Source organism: Anser brachyrhynchus, assembly GCF_964034855.1.
Source record: "Anser brachyrhynchus genome assembly, chromosome: 6".
Lineage (NCBI taxonomy): Eukaryota > Metazoa > Chordata > Aves > Anseriformes > Anatidae > Anser > Anser brachyrhynchus.
Genome location: NC_137700.1, coordinates 31855047 through 31876965, shown reverse-complemented (window position 1 = coordinate 31876965; position 21919 = coordinate 31855047). Strand labels below are relative to the sequence as shown.

General features: G+C 38.0%; 1 protein-coding gene across 4 annotated transcripts; it reads left to right on the top strand.

The window, feature by feature from the left end:
* Positions 1 to 105: 105 nt before the first annotated feature.
* Positions 106 to 20845, top strand: PCGF6 (polycomb group ring finger 6). 4 transcript variants are annotated; one of them, XR_013952894.1, is made up of 11 exons: positions 106 to 399; positions 1196 to 1295; positions 1853 to 1949; positions 2550 to 2605; positions 3660 to 3719; positions 4312 to 4420; positions 8721 to 8748; positions 12023 to 12121; positions 15260 to 15346; positions 16935 to 17002; positions 19171 to 20845. XR_013952894.1 is itself a non-coding variant. In XM_080597848.1 (10 exons), the coding sequence occupies exons 1-10, from the start codon at positions 118 to 120 to the stop codon at positions 19225 to 19227; spliced, it is 975 nt and encodes a 324-aa protein (XP_080453974.1). In that variant the 5' UTR covers positions 106 to 117; the 3' UTR covers positions 19228 to 20845. The 4 variants fall into 4 exon arrangements, 1 of the variants encoding a protein (XP_080453974.1); XM_080597848.1 differs by lacking the exon at positions 16935 to 17002; XR_013952893.1 differs by lacking the exons at positions 8721 to 8748; positions 16935 to 17002.
* The last annotated feature ends 1074 nt before the right edge of the window (positions 20846 to 21919 follow it).

Sequence of the window (21919 nt, the reverse complement as noted above, 5' to 3'; positions counted from 1 at the left end):
TGCGGGGCGGGTGCCGCGCCGCGGGTGTCCTGGCGGACTACGACTCCCAGCACCCCCCGCGGGCAGCCAGCCGCCGGCCCCGCGTTTGCCCCCGGTGCCCGCCCCCCACCCCGAGCGATGGAGGCGGAGGCGGACGCCGGCTCCGTGCTGTCGGGCGGCGACGGGGCGGCCGCGGGGCCCGCCGAGGAGGACCGGGAGATGGAGGGGGCCCCCAGCTGCTCGGGGTCGCACTCCGTCCCGTTCGAGTTCGAGCGGAGCCGCTCCGAGTCCAGCGGCGACGACGAGGAGGACGACGAGGACGACGAGGAGGAGGAGATGGAGGAAGAGGAGCTCGAGGGGGACCCCGGGGCCCGCTTCGGGACGGACGACGGGGAGCTCGACTCGGACGACGACCGGGAGGTAGCGGAGCGGGAGCGGTGTGAGGCGGGGGGCGGCCGTGTCGCGCGGCAGGGCCCCGCTCCCGGCGTGCCCCGCGCCGCCGGCGGGCGCGTGCGGCTCGAGGCGGGGGCGCGCGCTGCCGCCGCCATGGCGGAGCTCTGAGGGGAGCGGGGGGAGGGGAGGGTGTAAAAAGACGCCTGGCTTCCTCAGGCACAGCACCCAGAGCTAAACCATTGCTAAAGCTGGCCTTTGGGGAAGTGACAGGCTTCTGGCAGGGAAACTCCGTGTGTACAGTCCTCATAAATGCACCTCGTAACCAGAACCTGGAGCGCCAAAACTTCGTTGCACACTTCCATACGTAGCCGTATAAATTCTAACTGCATACAGAAACAGGAGGCAGCGCTAGTTATGCGTTCACTGATCGCTTTCCAAATAATGATTTTATTTGCCACTAGCATTCGCTTCAAGCTTGCTGAGTGTTTGATATTTTCTTACACAGTTTATTCAGAATCATTTTTCCCAAAAGATTTGTTTGTGGTTTGCTTTTAAGCAGCTCATGAAATAAATTGGATTCATGAAATACACTGGATCACCATGGATCACTGACCACAAAAAAGGTCAATTCTGAAAACTAGGCAGAAGTCTTTAGAAAAGAGCTTTATACGACAAATGATTGACCTCTTAGGAAAACCCATTTCTGTAATTTTTTCTGTAACTTTTTCATGGTTTAAGGATGTGATGTTTCAGAAGCTGCAAATGCGTAACTTCACATCTTAGCCTCTATATTTAAACTCTTATCAACTCTTTTTGTTCGTAGCGGATGATCAACCTGGCAGAGTTGACCCCTTACATCCTCTGTTCCATCTGCAAAGGTTACTTTATTGATGCTACAACTATTACAGAGTGTCTGCACACCTGTGAGTACCGGTACTTCCATTCTAAGAATCTAGATGCAAATTCAAACAAGAATCAGGTGTTCAGGTGTTCTGGCTTCACAAAGGTAATTTGCTATTTATAGTGAGCATGTGTTGTGTTTATTCTTGTTGTGTATTTCCTTGAGGAAAATGCATTTGTGGATATGTCAAGCATCATAAAATCATTAAGTCAGCTTAGTTACCCAAGCTGAGAGGGAAGAAAGGAATATTATATAGAGAAACAGGAAGCCCACGTAAAACAAAAACAGAACTACTACATACGTTATGTTTTTAAGCAGACTCTAAGAATTTGCAATACGTATCAGACTTTTAAAATATATACATATATAAGTAGGATTATAATGTACAAATATTTAGGAGTACTGTATGCCATACGGGCAGGTAGCTGCTGTTTACTTAAGTTTGATAGAGTCACCGGAAGACTTCATTTTGTCTCTGACAAACCTGATTAGACAAGACTAGATGTAATTGTTTCTCTTGCTTAAACAGATGCTGTTGTATAATGGACATGTGTCTTAATGGACTTCTTTTCTTTACAGTTTGTAAAAGCTGCATAGTGAGACACTTCTACTATAGCAACAGATGTCCAAAATGCAATATAGTTGTACATCAGACACAGCCCCTTTATAATATCAGGTAATAAGTTTGTGCCACTTTTGTAGGTGTAACTTCAGTTGAGTTTTGCTGTTTTGCTTTTAAATGTTTCATTTTCCGTGCCTGTATAGTGCTTTCCTATTTCAAATGAAGGAACCGTTACAAGAGAGAGAGTGTTCTTTGTTTGTATAAGCTTAATAGCAAAAGTAAAATTATTCAGTTTCTTGTTTTCTGAAATTCTTTTCCCTTTCTAGGGAATGTTTACCCTTCCACCCTGGGTGTTTTTATGCATTTGCACAGCATTACAGATGATATGAGATCTTAGCTATTTGCTTTGATTGTCTTTTAGACCAAGCTTTTGTTGGCATGGTTTAGTTTTTAACTATAAATATGGAGTTTTGGTTTCTTAAGCAATTCTTGAAGGGTGATGGTTTTTTTGTTTGTTTGTTTGTTTGTTTTTTTAACTTTATGGCTTCTATTGGAGCTCTGTTGTGAGGACATGAATTAAGGCAGGTAGAGTTGCTGCTCTGTCACTTTTATGTATGTAATATTTCAACAGTATGTTTGGTGGTTTTCTCCCAATTTGGGATAATGCAGAATGTTTTACATTAAATACACTTTTGTTTTTATTCTCTTTGATAGGCTGGACCGGCAGCTACAAGACATAGTCTATAAATTAGTTGTCAATTTAGAGGAAAGTAAGTCCATTTGTTTATTGCCATCTAGAGTTTCAAAGCATGAGCAGAAAGGACGGTTATTTGAAATCTCATTTTTAACTCTTAGCTCCTTAAAATAATTCCATAACATTTGGTTATAAATCTTAATGAATTATCTGTGCAAACTGGCATCTTTCTGGCCATAAACTACTGTTATGCATAGCCATATGTACCCTGGACAGGTGAATATGTGTAGAATGAAACATAATATGCAACAGTGATCGGGAAGTTTTATTTTTAATTACTACAGTGAAAGAGCAGTGATGCTGCAGTTAACTTTGTTATTAAATTGCTATTCCAGGTGTAGTTGTCTGCATGCTAATACACAGTTTATTTTTAAAATGACAACTCTATTTTTTGTGTTTTTCCCTGAAAAACACCGAAATGGGAAAAAGCATCCATTCTGATGATGGACCAAGCAGTCACTGTGCTGAAGATGTTTTGTTTTGCTCTCTAATGCAACGCAGGCATTATTGTATACAAATACACATCCAGATAATATTTTGTAGTCATGCCTTGTATTTTTATTTAAAGAAAATGGCATTCCATCTAATCAATAGTTCATTTGTCTCAGTTGGGAAAAAAAAAGTTGCTGGGACTGGGACTGACTGATTCTCTCATGCTTTTTTTTTCTCCCCACTTCTATGTTTTTTTACTGATTTATTAGGCGTGTTCACTGTCACATGTCCATTACGCTAGGGTGGACTGAGTGAAACATACATGTCTAGTGGACTATATACATGGGCTATAGATGATATGAAAGGAAGAGTAATGACAGCCAGTAGGATACTTCTTTGTGCAGTTATTTCAGTATGGTTTTTGTCCCACTTCTCCATTTTTTTTTTCAGTTTTTACTAACAAAATCTGAGTCCAGGTATTTTAAGTGGCCCAACTTTGTATGGAATACTAGTGATAATGGAGGTCTGTAGGCACTTGAAAAGCATTTCAGCTCTGATAAATGGAAACTGTATGAATGTTCTCAGCATCTGAAATAACATTCTAATCTTTTCTGTATTGTTTTGGTTTCTTTTCTCAGGAGAAAAAAAGCAAATGCATGACTTCTATAAAGAAAGAGGATTAGAAGTGCCCAAACCAGGTGAGTTTTAATCATTTAGAGGACGCTGTTAAGGAAATATTTACTATCCCAGTTATCTTAGCTTTCCTTGAAATATTAGCTCACAACTAAAGAAAATAGGTGGTAATGAAAGTGTGAGATTTCTGGTTTTCATAGTTCTCAAATTACACAAATAGAAGATGAAATGAGCAACACTTAAGCCCAGATTGTGGTTGGGTATTTTTACAGATTATATTTCACCTCCACCCAGGAAAATATATATAAAGTATGTGCAGATAGTATTTTCTAGCCCTTAATAAACATTAGAAGTGAAGAAGGTGTAAAAATAAGAACTTGAACATCCATAGACAGACGAGGGATTATCTTAGTTATTTTTGTCTTACTGTCAAATAAACCTGTGTTTGGAGAGATGCTGAGCTGAAAGCTAATACAATGCTGGTTCAAATAGCCAGGAAGAAAAGTATAAACAGCTGATTTGGAAAAAAAAAAATTAGGATGAATTTCATGGGCACTTTCTTCCCGTGAGCTCATCAGTTTTGGTTGGCACACATTAGTGTCTTATGCTGTTTTTATTTCAAGTTGTGTTTGCATTTTGGCTATTTGAATATTTTAGCTGTCCCACAGCCAGTTCCAGCGAGCAGAGGAAGACCTCGAAAAGTTCTGGGCTCTGTGTTCCGGATCCCACCAGAACTTGACATCTCAATACTTCTGGAATTCATCGGGTGAGTTGGGGGCAAATGGAAAAACAAGTGGCTGATGTGAGGGCTCTTAGTTTTCTTTGAGTGCGTACTTCTTCCATCTTGAGTAGCAGGTGGGGGGCTGGTTTTGGCTTACTGTGCAATAGTGACAGCCAACTACAAATACCTTAGATGAGGCAGATAAGGTTAAATATTTAAAGTATCTTCCTATGAAAATAGATTTCTAAAAGGTGTAGTGCTTTAAAATTTATGAGAATTCCTTTTATTTTCAACAAAATAGTATAGTCTCAGTAAACTGAATAACAAAATACCTCTCTTGTGCTTCCTAAATCCCTGTAGGTGGCAGTACCGTTAATGATGACTATACTAGGACTTGCTCATGGAACTAGGGGGCTACAACTGTACATGATGACATGCTTTTATTAGCCAGAAAAATCACGTATTCTAATGACACCTCACCAGAAAGGGTTGTAGCCCTCCTGAACTAGGGAAAAAGGAAGCAAAGAAACATCTCTGAAATTGGCATAGTATTAATGTTTTGGGCACTACAGTACAGTTCCTTCAAGGTACAGCAACAAGACACAAGTGACTAAAATACTCTACTCCTAGTTACAAAATATAGTGTCTGCCTGATGCTCTGTGCCTAGGAGAGTCTTTTTTTCTGCTTTGCTGAGCAATATAGATCACTTACTGCAGTCAGGTTTTTACCACTTCAGTACTTGTAAACAGTATGCACGTAGACATCATGCTACTTCAGTAGAAATACGTTCTTGATGTACTTACTATCTTCCAACGTTTAGGGCTAAGGAACTTCTCTGACAAGGTGCTAGGAACTTGAGACCTACAAGGAATCTGTCAAATGCAATTGGTGGTTTGATAATTCATAAGAAGCAAGTTTTATTGTAAATTTATCTGACCAAAACAAGCTAGGAAACCCGAGCAGCAAGAGTGCTAATTCCCTAAATGATATAAATGAGACTAACAGTGCTGTCTATTATTAAGTTAGCCTGATAGTTTCCAAGGCTTTAATGACTTACACTGAAGCTTTTGTATTGGGCATCACCTTTTAGCTATAGCTTGAGGGGTGGGGCGTAGAAATTCCAGCCCAGACGTTTGAGCTGTTTTCAGGAACACAGGAAGCAGAAATTGTATTGCTTTGCCCATATGCAGATTTACATGGCAGTGATTGAGAAGTAATGTGGATTAAAAGCTTTAACTGTGCAGGGGGGAAGTGGCTTGACTCTTGTGCAGCGCATACCCCTCTATGCAGATTGCCTCTGCTTTTGGCCTGTCTGCACAACATGTTCAGAGAGTTTGATACATAATTATTGCAAACTAATTTACACAAATGATGGAAAACGAAGGCCTCACAAACTGGAAAACTATGAGCAAAGCGTATCAACTTGGTTTGACTTCATGTCCTAGCTTTTTTGCATCTTACATCCAATGTTTCTGCTGCCTGGCTTTATTCAGAGCGTAAAAAAATTCTTGTATGGATAGATTTTTATCATGTAGGTGGGGTGGCTTATTTGTTTTAAGTGTGGTTAACCATCATGTGGCTTTCTTACTTCTTTAAATGGATGAGACAGGAGATTGTAGAAAGCAGGGCTTACAGCTAAACATCTAGGGAAGAATTCCTGCCTGTGCCATGAAAAACGCTTGTGACTCCACATAATTGACTTCTGTGTTAGTTTCCTATATGCGTGACTTGCAGGGGTGCCTCCTGCTCACAAATACAGCTTGAAGCAGTGGGAGTCGTGACTAAAACAGTAGTATGAAGTGTTCTACAGTCATACCCAGTTTTAGTTGTCTCAAACTGAGCACGTGCCATCCTTGGTTACTTTTTGACACAGTCTGTCTCAGGTTCCTCTTTTTAAACAAGGTATTATATTGCTATTCTGCTGTGTAGGATAGTGTGGGAATACATTCAGATGTTGGCATAAGTGAGACTAGGAGGAAATTAATGCTTTCACATAACCAGTAGGATTGTTGTAAGTAAAACAAAATCACATATTGAACAAGGAGAGGAAAGCAAAGACACAGCTATTCAATGTGTATTGTCTAGCGAGCATTAAAAGATAGTTTTTAATCGTATTTATAACGGCTTTTCTTCTTTAATGAATGTTGTATAAACCTCATGATATAATTAATGCAGGGTCCCAGTGGTCCTAGTGCTCAGGCATGATTTGTTACCTTGTTGGTTAAAATGTGATTAGATGGATGCATACAGACATAAATTAAAACGCTATTTCAGTAGAAAATACTAAATCTAATGCCATTTACCCTACGTTTGTGTTGGGCTAGGAATATACATGTGGTTATTTTATTGCCTCAGCTGTGACTGTTTCTCAGGTTAGCATCTAGACATGAGTAGGAGGGATGCTCATTCTGAGACCTGTGACAGGTACTGCAGGGCTGGCCCGCCAGGTGGCAGAAGGAGCATGCTTACACCAACACTTCCATGTCTGAGTGATTCCTTGCCGGTTACAATGTAAAAATGACTTTAATAACTGAAATTAAATTTTATTCCAAGTATGTCCCTTTCAGGTTGGAACACTGTTTCTTGATCGCTCTATAGAAAGCTTCCTTAGATTATCTTGACTGCAGGATTAGATACAGTTTGAATTAATTGTGGCAAAAGTACTTCGATTTAGATCTCTGCTGTGAAAGGCTACCGGTTACTCCCCCTGTGGCCCCCAATGATTCTCAGCAGGTACATTTTTCTTTTGTTTTTTTTTTCAGAGCAAGAGTAGTAGTCAGACACTTCAGATCTCAAAACTAATTAAACATGTACGTGCCTGTGTGTGGAACAAGATGACTTTTTAATCCGTGTTGTATTTGTTTTTTTTGGTAGTTTTATTTCAAGCTTCCATTCTAGTGCTAGCAGCAAAGCAAGCATGAATGTGCAAATAACATCTATAGCATGTGAAACTGTCCACTGTGTTTTCGTTATTTGTATGGAAGGAAGCACAGAAGGATTGGAACAAAAAAGGATGATGGCTTAACATCTGTGGCAATTTATTTTTGAAACATTTTTTAGCCTTTGATCTTATCTTATACCTTATGTTTAAGGGTTAATCTGTTTTCTTCAAAGGTCAAAATCAAACAGTTTATCTTGGCAATGAGATGTTAAGAAAGCTCTTTGTATAAAGAAAACTCAGAATAGATTGGGCAATCCAGCAGGAATTTTTACTTTGAAAGCTTTAGATCGTCTATGTTATGTCTTTAGAGTATAGTAAATAGTCTCCTGTGGCAGGGGAACTATATCAAAGAAAATGACAGCAGGAGTGGAAAAGCTTGTATGTTCGCTTCTTAGTAATTTTAAATTTCACTTCAGTGGCAGAAGTTGGTGATAGTTTTTAAGTCTGTCCGATGGTTTGTACGTATTTAGAGGTGGAGTTATCTAATTACAGTAATTTGAAGTGCCATGCTAACGTGTGGTCTGCACAAGCATTACAAATGCTTGCTATGCAAGCAAATGGTCAGTAGAAATATAGTTAATTTATAGTGCTATTTGATTTTTGCCTTTTCCAATGCAACAAAATACTGCAATTTAACCTTGCTATACATATGTACTTGCTAAAATAATACAAGAGTAAGGGAATGTCATGAGCTGTGCTTAATTCATTGAGAAATTGATATGCTGCCCTACAGGATGGAGATGTGGAGCCTAGATAACTGAGTCACGTGCTCAGGCTGTGTAAATCAATGAACTTCTATTGAAGGCAGGTAGGAATTTGGTCATTTGCTACCCTCTGCGTGTTTTACCTTCCAGAGAGGCACCTGCTGCTTTTCTGAGTTCCTAGATAGTAATACCGTTAATCCTGTGATTATAAATAGTCTGGAAGGCCAACCACTGGCCCAGAAAGCCTCGTTAGTGGTTGGGCATGTTCTGTCAGCAGCTTTTAGGTACTGTCTGTTAAAGTTCCAAACATCAAGGATAATGAAGTGTGGATGTTTAAACAGCATTAATATTACAGCCTGTTCCCATGAAAACTAATGTTATTGTGTGTAAAATATGGCTTTAGGATGTGTTGATTTATTTTCCATTTCATGTAGACAAACTTTAAAGTCATAAATAGCTGAATTCACAAAAAAGAAATGGGGAACCAAATAAAGGCTTGGTGGGAAAGATATATAACTTCAGTGTAATATTGTTTTATATATTAGAATTTAATGAAAGGAAGAGTCTGATTCAAAAATAAGCCTGGTGTGTCAGACTATTAAATCAGCAAGTCATTATTGTAAGGAAAAGAGCTTGAGGGTGTTCCTAACTGTTAACCTTAGCAATATTGATTGTGTTTACTCTTCTCTTGTTTTTCAGAGCTAACGAAGGCACAGGGAATTTTAAGGTGCAGATGTGATTTGAATCTTTCTCTTATGGTTTACTTCAGAAATATGTGTAACCTGAATGTACCTAATTTAGTTTCTTTGTTTTTCTTACATTGAATGCAGCCTGAACTTTCACCAGCGTAGCATAAATGAATAATCCTGCATTAGAATGTATGGTCACGCCTATCGATGTGTAGCATTGCAGAGTAGGAGAATGCTTCCAAGGCTAGGAAACTAAAATTCTGTTGGGAGAATGGGAATTATGTTGATGAAACTTCCCCTGGCTGATTCTAGGTTGTTATTCTTGCAACTCCTTCTAAAAGGTGCATTAGTATATCTTTTCTCAGAATCTTAAACAACGGTGTAGTCATTCTCTTAAAAACCTGTTTTTGAAGAAGATTGCCTAATGGCAGTGGAGAGCTCACCTAGGTTATTCAGAGGAAGCATCACCCAAAGCACAAAAACAGTCTATTTTGATATATGATTGAAATTAAAACAAGAAAAATGATGCAAGTTTTCTGGACAGTACAAAGCACTTCCTTAGTCTGCAGCAAATTTATTCTTTTCTATGTTCCTTCACTAACAAAATTAGATGTCTGAATGGTGGTCATTCTACTAAACAACAAATAGCATTCCCAATCCTCGCTAAAGAATGTCTCTTCTTCCAGTATAGACTGAGCTGAATTGGTGTTTAAAAAAAAAAAACCTGTAGATTAACTGCACATTGTGTACTGCGATAATTATTTCATAGGCTGTAATTAGAGATGTGCAGAGTATGTCATTCCACTATTTTGGCTAAACATTTAGAAAAAGATTCTATTTAGGAGCAAGAAGGAGATATAATTATAAATTATACAGTGTATGTTGCATTTTATCTTTCATTGTATTTCATTGTATGTAGGAATCAAGAGATAGAATGGCACAGAATATAAGAGCATTTTACTGGTATTGTTAGCAACAAAACTCCAATTTTACTGTTGAAGAATTTGATCAAAAAGTGTGTTACTAATGGAAATATGGATTGTCCTAGTTCCATTTTTTTTAACCAATTTCCTTTGTTTTCAGCTGAGTTGATCTTTAAATAAGTATATTTTCAGGCACAAATCTGAAATACTAGGTATGACTGCAGTTACTCCTGCTCTTTTTAATACTAACCACATTTGTTATTATCAGAGCTTAGCAAGCAATTTCAAACTCTCAAATAAAGAAGTAACATTTAATATTCACAGAGTTGAAATATAAGTTCAGCTTCATAAATAGAAGTTAATCTATAGAAGGGGAGCAATGTTCCTGAAAATGTGCATGGATAATTTTCTTCACCTGTTATACCCCTGCACCTACACAGCATTTTGTTACTCTTTTTTACTCATTACCTGTCACACTATTGTTTGTTTTTATATTCTTCTTACCTCTCTATCACCTGCTATCCTTCCTGGATCTTATTTGCCCTTCTTTCTGGTTTGTTTTTTGTCCTGTTCATTTTGAACCCAACAAGAATAACTGTAGGGCAGTTCAACCATTTTATTAACTTACGTTTTCTGATATTAATGGTTGTGTCAGACACTTATTTTATCTGATACTCTTTTAGGTGCATGCCATCCCAACAGGAATAGTTTTGCCTTTTAAAAAAAAAATACTTGCTCTAACATCATTAAGGAGTGTTTGTGACCCAGAAAAGTGATTTTGTGTGTCTTTCCCTTTTAAGCTGTAGTGTACCTCCACTCGCTTTAACTCTAGTGTTCTGAAGATGTAGAAGGTGAAGGGCTGCCCACATTTACTCACAGTGAATAGTTCTGTACTGCTTATAATCCTACCATCCATAGACTAAAGTCCTATTCTGTATTTGTGCATATTTAGATTCCTGTATGATTTTTAAGAAATACTACATCTCTTAACTGATATTTATTCTACAGCATTTTCGATTTCTTTGTTGCATATTAACTTCCTGCTTCACTGTATTTCTTCCCTACCTTTTGTCTGCATTTTCATGCCTTTTTTTTCTGTTTTATGATCAAGAGGTTTACTCATCAGCCTTCCAAATCCCTCTTATGCATTTCTCACAAAACATACCCTGATCCTTTTTTACCATTATTCTTTCTTATCTGCCATATCTTTCTGAACTATGTATTGAACTTCATATATGAAGGGTTTCCTTTTTGTCTTTCTTTGTATTTTTTCCGGGGGTGGAAGGAAAGAACAGGTTAAAAGGCAAGGCTTTTGGTCATAAACCATCATTTATATATGCAGCAAGCATAAACCCAGCATAATCAAGTTTGCATCAGCCTAGATCAGGTCTGACTGGCATTTCTAGCTCTTATATGTGAATAAATCAAACTATTGTTCCAAAAACACAGTTATCACAGATATGTATCTTAATTTGTGATTGAATTCAAGGGCAGTCTTTGACCCCCTCCCCCTCCACCCTTTTTTCAAATGGAAAGAATATGATGAACCTGGATAGTAAATCACAGCTGTTCAGGAGTTAACATAAAAATCCAATTAATTGACACAAAAGGGAATCCATTTATCACTCTGAATGCAGTCATCTGCTTTGCCTTTGTGCCTATTTGCTTTGCTGCCTGTATCGCCAGTCAGCTGTTTTAAAATTTTATCCACAGAGAAGAAACCCATTAAAATTGTGGAGGTCAACATAATAAATGTCATCTTGTTGCAGTCCTTGCTATGAAAGTATTTAGAAATTATGCAAAAAGGTTTCAGACCAGTCTTGCCCTTGTGTTCTGCGTAGTAGTTTATTTTAATTGATTCTAGAATGTCATGGACTGTTAAGTCGATCCCAGCCTGAGTCATAATACTTCTAGCATGCCAAGGAACTTAAGGTCCTTTGGTTACAAAATGATACGGTTTACCTATGTGAATTCATGTTTGATGCACAAGCCTGATTTGTGGAAAAGAAGCAAATTTTTGGAAGTCTCTTACTCTTCTGAGTAATTGCTTTCTGGGACTGAAGGGGAGCAGAGTTCTTAAAATGCTGCGTGATACCAGTTCTTGTGCTGAATTTAAAGGAAATCTTATTCTCCACTACTTCAATAGTAAAATAGGACTGAAGTCAATAGGTGGTTATTTTTTGTTTAAAACAGCAGGAAGCTTGAACATGGAATCTGTTAATACACATTTAGTCTCATCTGTATGAGGTAATCTGGAAGTATATCAAAGAAAGGTCCAAAACTTAAGCTGTCTTCAGCTGTTAATGGGCCTTCAGTCAGGTTTGGAGTTTGCCAGGGATGGTGGCTGAATATGTACAGGGTCTTAAGATCTTGAATTTGTTCTTTACAGCCTTTGGAAAAGAAGTTTGTGCGTGTTTCAGGGGAGGCAACAATTGGACATGTGGAGAAGTTCCTCAGAAGAAAAATGGATCTGGACCCTGCTTGTCAGGTATGCCACTTGTAATGGCATGTATTAGTTTGCTGTGATCAATGTAATGCCTATGTTTCTGTTGCTCTTAAGAGTGTAGAAGTAACATAGGGTTTTTTGAGTAAGTATTCTGTTGAAGTGTTGTGATCCTCAAGGAACAGCTCTCCCACCTAATTTGCAACACGTTTAAGTTCTCATTATTATTTGCATAGAGTTTCTGAAGTGCCACGTAAGATTTCAGCAGATGAAATTGAAAACCAATCTTTCAAAATCAAGCTAGACCTGTGTTTTTGGTGTCTTTCAGATTTTGTGATCTTGAGATCATCTAATAGAGGTAACTTGAAAATTATTTTCCCCGTTAGTTACTTTCTGCTTGGACTTCACCACTTTCTAATCCACTGTTAGTGGGTAAAGGTTACTGGGTCTTAGCTGATAATTTCATAGACTTCCTTTCCAAAAATGTATTTTTTGGGTAATTTTTAGACGCTGAAACAGATGGTTTCTGGTACCTTTTGAAAAGAAAATCACAGGTAAGGGAAACGAAAAGCCTTGCCAGCATTTGAATAACTAGCCCAGATACTCATGCTGACCTCCAAAATTTTTTCTTTGTCCTTCCCTGGATAATATGGGTTGGCATAGAAACTATTGATTTGAGATCTAATGCTTTCTAGGCCAAATTTCCCCTTGGGATTAATCTTATGAGGAATGTCCTGTATATGACAGCTTTCCATTTTAACTTCAGCTTACTTGGTAAGCATTAACTTGCAGTTGCCTGTTATCATGTTTGTTACATAAATAGCTCTTGAGTGCAGTAAACGTGTCACTTAATGAAAATAATTGCCGTAACGGAAAGGCTACTTTATTTTAATAAGAATTTTAAAAGCTGTGACCGAGTTATTAAGGAGATACACCTTCAATTTTCCTTTCAACAAAAGCTGAATTTATACTTCCCGCTATCTCACTAGGAGTCAGTACTACTAGTTGGCTTTGATTTTCCCAGCTAGTCAAGACTGTAGTAGATCTATACCACTTCTGTTGCTGGTGCATCCTTCATAACAGAATATATTATTTTTTTTAAGGCACAAGGATTGCTCCGAGACATACATTTTGCAACTGCTTTCCATGCTGAACTAGGATTTTTTTCATTGTATATTTTTTTTTTTTTGTCCTAGCAGAATGAATTCTAGCATAACAATTAGCTAGCAGAAATTCTGCTTTTGGTGCTAGAATTTGATGATTAGACATTTGGCATTCTGAGCACTATGAGGAGGTGAATGAGAAAAAATTCTAAATATATTAGAAGACACTGATGTTTAATGACTGCTATTTGAAAGTGGAACAGCTGGAGGATGAACAGTGGGATATTTTGAAACAAGAATTCTCATTCTGTTTGGAAAGCTCATCAGCAGTTGCCCCTATGTCTGTTTATATCATATATTGGGTAAATAGGTTATTTTTTCTATTTTTATAGAAAATATAAAGTGTGTCTGTATGCATATTATGTACCAGTGAAAACAAAATTGAGTTTTCAGTACTTTATGGTACAAAAATCGTGTAAGTAGCCTTATGAAACAGAAGTAATTGAACTCATCACTGGAAAGCAAAGCAGATATGTCTGTCCTTCTAGAGTAATAAATCTAGAGGCTAGAATGCAAGGGAAACAGGAGAAATAACTATAACCAGCTTTCAAAAACAAAAAGATATGTTTCTTAAAAAGGCCAAATGTTGATGTTAAATATATATTCATGTGTATGTATGTGGATCAATATCTAATAAATTTTTAATGTTATATCCAGGCTTTTTCTTGCTGCTTCCTCCTAGAATCTAAAAGGAGAAGTAATATTACACAATTTACATCTTCTGCACATTTTGGAATTATTATTTAAGATTAAGTCTAGCACGAATGGAGTATTCTGCATTATTCTCACACTATATAGATGAAGTAAATAAACCTGTTCCGAGTCTCTAAGGATTAGAATTCTTGTGTTCCGGTTTCTGAGAATAATAGCCTGCCAGCGTGAGCAGACCTAAATCTTTTCATGAAGAACAGGAGAGAGATAGTGGGTCAGAATGCAGAAGAGCATAAATACAGACAAATTGCACTGAAGCACAAAGTACATCCTATTGTGGAAGACTATATAAGAGAAACCATTTAAGAGTACATGTATGATACTGCAGTCTGCTTCCTGACTAGTGCAGTGGCAAAGTGTAATCTTGCTCGCTGCTGAAAGCTGTGGAGCAGCATGTTGTCAGTGCTCTTAATTTTGAGGTTTGGTCATTGTAATTCAGGTGACGGCCCTCTGGTTTCCATGTCTAGGAATTGCTAATAAGGAGGATATAACCAAGCTGCAGTTGTGAGTGAGACAGTGCTGTGTTAGCTGCTCTAATAAAGAAGCTTATTTTTCATAATAGTCGAGGCATTCAGAATACCTCAGCCTTAATCTATTTTTTCCCAAAGTAACAGTCTTTGTGGGCAGTTACTTAACAAAAGTGCCACCTCCAGAATTGCAGACATTACTGACATGGTTTAACTGCAGTAGAGGACGTTACTTAGAATTGCAGAGTACACCCTTCATTTGCATCGCGGAAGTATTGATTGCATTTTGAAGGAGGATTGTGTGAAAAGTATTTGCTGACAGAGGCATACAGTGAGCTTATTCTTTTTTATTCAGACCCTTCTTCCAAGCAGTCTTGTTAAGCAGACTTACTCATACATTTTCTCACTCACGGTAAGAGTGAAGGAAGCGCTGGCTCATTTCTTGCTAGTAGCACTGACAACTTGCCCTTTTTTTGCAGCTGATGAATGACTCAGGATGTTTGTGGGATCATTTTAATATGTGATCTAAATTCCCATTGAATCCATCACAGCTATTCCTAAACAGTTTTTTAGTGGACATGCCCAACTGGGAGCGAACCAAACTGTCTTCTCTGATCCAGAAGATCCATTTTCCTAATTTGGGGAGAGCGTTAGGGTTGTGCATGCTAAACGCGTTTGAACAGCAAAGGTAAAGATGCCTGTGGCATCAAACACGCTAGAATTCAACTCTTTCAAACAATGTTGGATTTACTTTATGAAATATCAAATGTAAAGGGCTTAATTGTATTTTTTTGGTAGTTTAAGGGTAGGTTGAACTTGACTGTTTTTGTGGTCTTTCACAGGTAGACATAATATGTGGTGATCACCTACTAGAACACTACCAGACGCTGAGGGAAATCCGGCAAGTCATAGGAGAGAGTGCTGTACAGGTATGTATGGCAGCTGGGGCTTTGTGCTAAATTTCTGGTTTATAATTAGAATATTATTTAAACTATTAGGTAACACTAACTTATCTGAAGAAGTCACTTAAAAAATCTTTTCAGCAAAATGTTCTTTGTTTTGGTTTGGTTTTTGAGTACAGTCACTGTTAGAGGAGAAAATTACCTGTTTTGAGTTGCTTTTTTTCCACTTGCAAGTTCATTCATGTCAGCAGTTACTCTCTTTGCTGAGGAAAAGTGGATTCAGAAAGGCAGATAAGTTTCAGTTTGTCAAAGAATGTGTGTTCAAATTTATGCCTTTGGCAGTATTTACATTGGAAGAGTTTCTCAGAATTCAGTGCAGCATAACATACGTTGTGATTTATTTTTCTGGGCCATGATCACTGTAATGTTTTAGGGGGTTTAACTCCTCCTAAATAGTTATTAAATGCTCACAGTTGTTTTGTGTTTTGATTTTTGGGTTTGTCTTTTTTCCATACTGAGCAGCAATGTGTAATGCTGTCTCAGAGCATGATTAAATTAAAATAGAATCATAGAATGGTTTGTTTGGAAGGGACCTTATAGGTCATTTAATTCCACCCCCCCTGCAATGGGCAGGGACAACTAGACCAGTTTGCTCAAAGCCCTAACCAATCTGGCCTAGTATAATACAGCTGCAAGACAGTGGGATTTAGCTGTTCAGAATTACTACGTACCTTTCTAACGAGTGTTGGAAGATTAAATGTTCAACCTTCTTCAGGGTTTTCTTATTTTTCCCCAGCTTTGGGACTACAATCTGATGGTAGAATAAGTATTCCTAATACAGACCCCATAGTAACTTATTTATGTTGCTGTAACTATTAGTGGTTGAATGTAAATGACTAACATGTTAATTTTTGAGTACTTGATAGAAGGCTTTAAAAAAAAAAACTTTTTACTTTTTACGCACGCCTGTTTTTAATCGTGCTAAGTGCACTTACGTGCAGCAAGTACAGTTTTACAGTAGATTTGTTACGGCCTCGTAGATTTAAAGACAATTTAAGGTTTATGAAATGGGGTTGTTGGTTGAACCTTTCTAATTAGCTTGAAATGTGGTTTTTAACTCTATTTAGGGAAGAAAAATACAAATGTTACTGCAGAGAATTAATATGAAAAGAAGTAACTGCTTAATTTTTCAAACTAAAACTTCTGAAGTTTTCTGCAAGGAGTAAATTTCCTGCAAAGACTGACAGAAGTTTTTGAAAGGCTCAATTTTGCTACCAAGCATTGAGATCTGCCTTGATTAAGAGTTTGATCAAGTAGCTGAGGAAGGAAGCTTGTTATCAATTACATAGGCATATAATTTCTTCTCTGCATTACCTTCGTCCCCTCTGCTGCACAAATGCAACATGAGCCAAGCTGCTGGTTATTTTCTCCTGTCTGAAACTGTCCTTCTCAAAGCTCTGCGTCACTGATGGATATAATGAGCTCACACATGGGAAAAGCTAAAGAGAGAAGTTTCTTTTATGTCCCTGGCCCTTGGCACAGAGGTCTTGCAGATTATACTGCTCTCTTTGTAACTCTCACCTTTTTGTAACCCAATCTCATTGTATTTTTTTAGTGTCTCCTGAGCTAGGCAGTAAGAGCAGTGATCTGATTTAATCAGTGTGACCCTCTAGCGCGCATCTGGTATGGAAGTGTTTTACTCTTTGCTGTGGGGATATTGAATTTGGAAAGTGGGGCGCTTCTTGTCACTGCTGCTCTTAAAACATCAAGAAGTGCATATGCTATGATGTTTCTGTCATTCAGGTCCACTTTAAAGTTTATATTAGGCTTTAATGGGCAGGATATTTTCCATTTTAGGCCAGGTCTACAAGCTTGTGGCAAAACCCTGGGAGTGGGGGGTTGCTGTCAGAAGGGTTTGTACTTCATTTTGCTTTTCTTTGGGCACATATGAATTATTCTGATTTGAGATCTATAATAAGCAGTGAGATCTCATTTTCTTTTTAGATTTCCTTTTCAGAATAGTATCTAGAGAAAGCAGCTGAACAGACATAAAAATGTATAATATCTGAAAAGAGACCAATTACAGAGTATGCAACACCAGTACTGGATTAAGTCTCAGCTTCTCTTTGTACAGAAGTAGTTGCATTTGGCTTGGCCTTTGGTTTAAGGAGGATATTTCCTGTGTAAATAGCTAACTTCTGTAAATGTCCTATTGCCAAATAGGTCCATTTGAAAACTCATTAATCAAAGAATACATTGTAGCATTTTTTCTTGCAAATATTTCTTCTCTTTAAGCAACTTTTTCATAGAGGAAAATTGTTTTGATCACAGTTGTCTTAAAGGAATTTTGAATGTGCTTTATTTTTTCTATGGAAGTAGCCAGCAGGCACAATGAGTATAAATATGGCTTTGTGAAGGTATAGCAACATACTGTGTGCCAAGAGGTTGGTAAGGAACTTCGAAGGACTTGTTCCACCTAACAAGAAGTGAAAACAAGCTCTCTTATCTCCACCTTGCAATGCAGTCACCCCACTTTGTCAGGCATGGAGTAAATGTCGTTCTTGACAGTTCATACAAAAGAATACTTTGACCCACTTTTCTCAGTGCCTGCATTTTAATCGCTTTGAATCATTGGACACAATGATATCAGTCATATGATCAAGATTGGAGATCAGAAGCAAAGTCCTTGGATTTTATTTCCCTTGGATTTGACTTGCAGATGCAAAGTTTGTGGGTTTGAAAGTGACTGAGCAAGTCACGATAAAGTTCGTGGGTTTTGTTTTTTTTAAATGCGCCCCTTCACACAGAACTGTACCTTCTGTGGAACATATCTCAGGTCCTAATGTTAACGGATAAAAACATCAACAACAAAATACGGTAGAAATTCTAACACGTCAGCTGTGATTAATGCATTTCTCTCTTCAAAAGAAAACATTTGTTAAAGCCTGTCCATATAAATAGGTCTAACGTGACAAGTCAGATTCCCAGGGGATCAGTAGCAGGAACAGGTTTCAGAGGTGGAAGCAGACTAACTGCTAGACCTTTCACCAGCTGTGCGTGTGAATTAAGTGACATAAGTAAGACATTAATGAGTCAGGAAGTATCCCATCTCACAGGTGAAAGGTTCTTTTGTTAACTTCAGTAGAAGCACGGGGATTTAAGAAGTGTTTAGTTGTGCATCTAGAATTAGGAAGAAATGGTAAGCTGGCACCATAAGTTTCTCTAACTATTTCTGCATAAGGAAAAAACTGACAGAATTATATTAAATGTGTTACTGACATACTCAAGACTCTGGCTAGCTTGTAGAGATGTAAACAGTGCTTTCCTATTTAAAAATTTATAAAAAGTTTTACTTTCCATATGATCTGTTATGTTGTCTTTCTATTTTAGTTATTGCAGTTGTTAAAGGTAGTAGAGCTGCAAAAAGTAAGGTAGAACCACCAGTGAATTTAATAAAATTAACATTGGAAGTTGGAATCTGAGTTCCATGCTCAGGCAACTATGTGTTTCCTCTCTCTCTTCCTGCGTTCTCTTTCTGTGTCTTTTTGACTTTTGGTGTCCTGAGTTAATGGCCAGATTTTGGCAGCTCGTTCTAGAGCTATTTAAGTGATTTATTCTGCCTTGTAGTATCATGTGGAAAGCAATATAAGTTGTAAAGGGAGCCTATTATATGAAAATGAGACAATTCCATTATAATACTTAAAAAATTGCATTCCTCTTATGGAAGGGGAATGCTCTGAAATGAGGGAGGTTGAAGCTGCAGTTCTGCCACACAAGTGTCATATCGGGCTGTGATGGAAATGCCTCATGGAGAAGGTGATATGATAACAGTTTATCTCTCTTCTCTCTAGGATGGCTTACTTGTACTGCACTATGGCCTCGTGGTGTCTCCGCTAAACATAACTTAGATTGCTAATACATCAGAAGGTGAAAGAATCCAAAGTCATCAAGCTTCTTCACTGCTGTTTCTCACCAAAGAAGGCCATCGTATTTTCTGTGACAGGAAGCAAGTAAAAGGAACCACTGCTAACTGCTGTATGCTTGTAATTTAACATCTGACTTTATCACTGTAAAAAAAAAAAAAAAGGCTTCTGTAGGTACAGCTATGGATGTTGCTATGCTATGCTTTGTGTTAAAAATGACTGTCTTAAAATTTCACTCAGCTCAGGGACTTTAAACGCTCAGAGTTGCTGCATTTCTTTAAATACTTCCTAAAACCACAAGATCTCACAGGGTGTGCAGCCCTTTTCCTCTAAGCTATAGGATTTTGCTTACTTTCTAAGTGTCTAGCTAGAGCAGTGCTCTCAGGGATGATCTTCAGTGGGCAGTATAATGTGTTCTGGGGAGGAGACGGTCATTTGGTGGAAAAAAGTGAATAGTGATCATTTGTCTTCAGATGTGATTTAGGGAGAAGGGAACTCTTGAAATGCAGACCAAAATAGGTAGAAAATAATGTATCACAAACATTTTTTCTAGAAGTAGCATTAAATTTACTTGTTTTTCTTCAAGAAAAACAATTTCGTTTGCACTGGAGATAGATTTGCTGGTAGCTTGACTTATACCAAATGGTGGATCATGCATCTCTACTCTTAATGGAGATGAGCTGGCTGTAAGCTGTTTAAACTATGCATGGAAAAAAAAACGTAGCACCTCTTTCTACCTGCTTGCTGTATTTACAATAATTACTGTCAGCTTGGTTCTGCTGTCACGTAAAATCTGTCAAATGACTTGACTAGCAGGAATACAGGTTCTTTAATCTTAGCACACATCTTTCTAGCAGCAGTGAAAAAATAGTAGCTTTTTCCACTCTTTCTAATGTGTATTAGTGCAGACCAGGTTTGAGGATGTTAAATAACATAGTACGTGCCTGTTACTACTACCAGATTCCCAGAAGACAATAGATATCTTTTTTTTTTTAATTAACATAAAAATGCTAGGGTTTTGTGATAATTATGATATCTCAAGTTCTGTTTAAGATTTCCACTGTTTCCTGTGCAGCATTAAGGATCAGAGCTTTGTATGTTACGGTCTTGCTGCGCTCTCAGTCATACATGTGGGAGAGATCTGTGAAAGCTGCTGTAAGGTACCAGGCTCCCTTGATGGTCAATGTAGTAAAGGGGGTGGCGATTTCTTTGTAAGGCATTTCAGGGTGCCTAAGTTAGCTCAAATGCATTTGCTCCCTGTCATATTCACTGCTGTGCTGTCAACCTGGGAATACTGGTATCTTTTGTCTAAAGAAAGCTTTCATGAATCCTTCCTCAGGTCTTTACAATAAATGTGCAGTTTTGCCTGTGAAGATGACACCATAAGATAAAGTCTTAGTTGAAGTAATTCCTGTGAAGCTCCTAAAAAAATTAACAAACATTTATAATTACGGTTTCCTATTTTACTTTCGAAGTTTGTACAAAATCAGTGTTTAAAATGCAGCAGAAAATGGGATTATTTTGTAAAACACTTTGTGACTTGTGTTGATAAGAGATTATATATTGTAACAGTAAAATAAAGTTTATTTTAGCCAATTTTAAATTGAGCTCTCATATTTCCATTCCATGCTACCTCTGTTAACCTCAAAATTGTAGCAATTTAATATTGAAACTACTGGATGTGCTCTGGGGTTGTTAGAATCACAAACTTCAGTTATAAGGTGTAATGGTGAAAGGTGGCTTTCAGAAAGGTGGCTACAGAATCTCCAATTGATTTTTCAACACAGATACAGGGCCTATGTAGTTACAAGACTTTTTTTTGTGCTTAATGCAGACATCTCTTTGTCAAAGCCACTAAATTATTTTTGTTCATGTTTCTGGTGGTTGTGAAGTCCCCTGTGAACCAGGTCTTTCTCTGCCATTCTGATCATCCTGGCTTTATACAGAGTATCTGTCTTGACAATACTGTCTCTTCTTGGTTCTTCACTACTTACAGTTTTGTTTATATATAGCTCTATGCTTAAAAAAAATAGCAGTATATTCACATTTTATGTTGCAAATTCTCTCCTAGTCCTGGCTTGAACTTCATGCCTACTGAAGGGCTTGTTTTCTGAGCTAAACAGCTATATAGAAGCTGATAGCATTATTGTAGAAGGACATAAATTTGAATTAACTTCTGCATAGCTTCAAGATGACAACATTGCCACTGCCTCTGAGGTGAATGTCAGTCTCTGTCTTAATAAATAAAAATTAATGACTGATCAATCTAGGTAAACTGCTAAATTGGTAGCTACTGTTTCTGAAATATCTTTGTACTTTATCTGTGGGGTAAATCAAATGCTAGTAAAAATGTAGATGATCAAGACTTCTTTTTTCACTCTTTCAGTGGCTTAATGAGAGGTCGATTAAAGCTTCAGTGCAATTTTGTTACCTAGGATGTTTTATTATGAGCCCTTAGTGACCTCTTTTATTTCATATTTGTTCACTTCTTCCCTTTTCTTCCTCAGTTGCCTTCAGAAAGCATATTCTTAGCTTAGCTTTCTGGCTGAACATCCTGCTTTCTTCTACGTTAAAGCATACCCTCAAGGTGCTGATGCTTTATCTGCTCTCCAGCTCCTGCTGCACCCCCTGGGGCTCTGCTTGGCACATCAGCATGCAGCGGGGGTGACCTTTGGCA

What these genes read in the sequence shown, in the direction of transcription:
- PCGF6 (XM_080597848.1), top strand. Translation starts at nt 118, where the DNA reads ATGGAGGCGGAGGCGGACGCCGGCTCCGTGCTGTCGGGCGGCGACGGG. An exon ending in CAGCCCCTTTATAATATCAG is followed by an intron (nt 1,950 to 2,549) that starts GTAATAAGTTTG and finishes TCTCTTTGATAG; the next exon opens with GCTGGACCGGCAGCTACAAG. An exon ending in AAGGCACAGGGAATTTTAAG is followed by an intron (nt 8,749 to 12,022) that starts GTGCAGATGTGA and finishes TGTTCTTTACAG; the next exon opens with CCTTTGGAAAAGAAGTTTGT.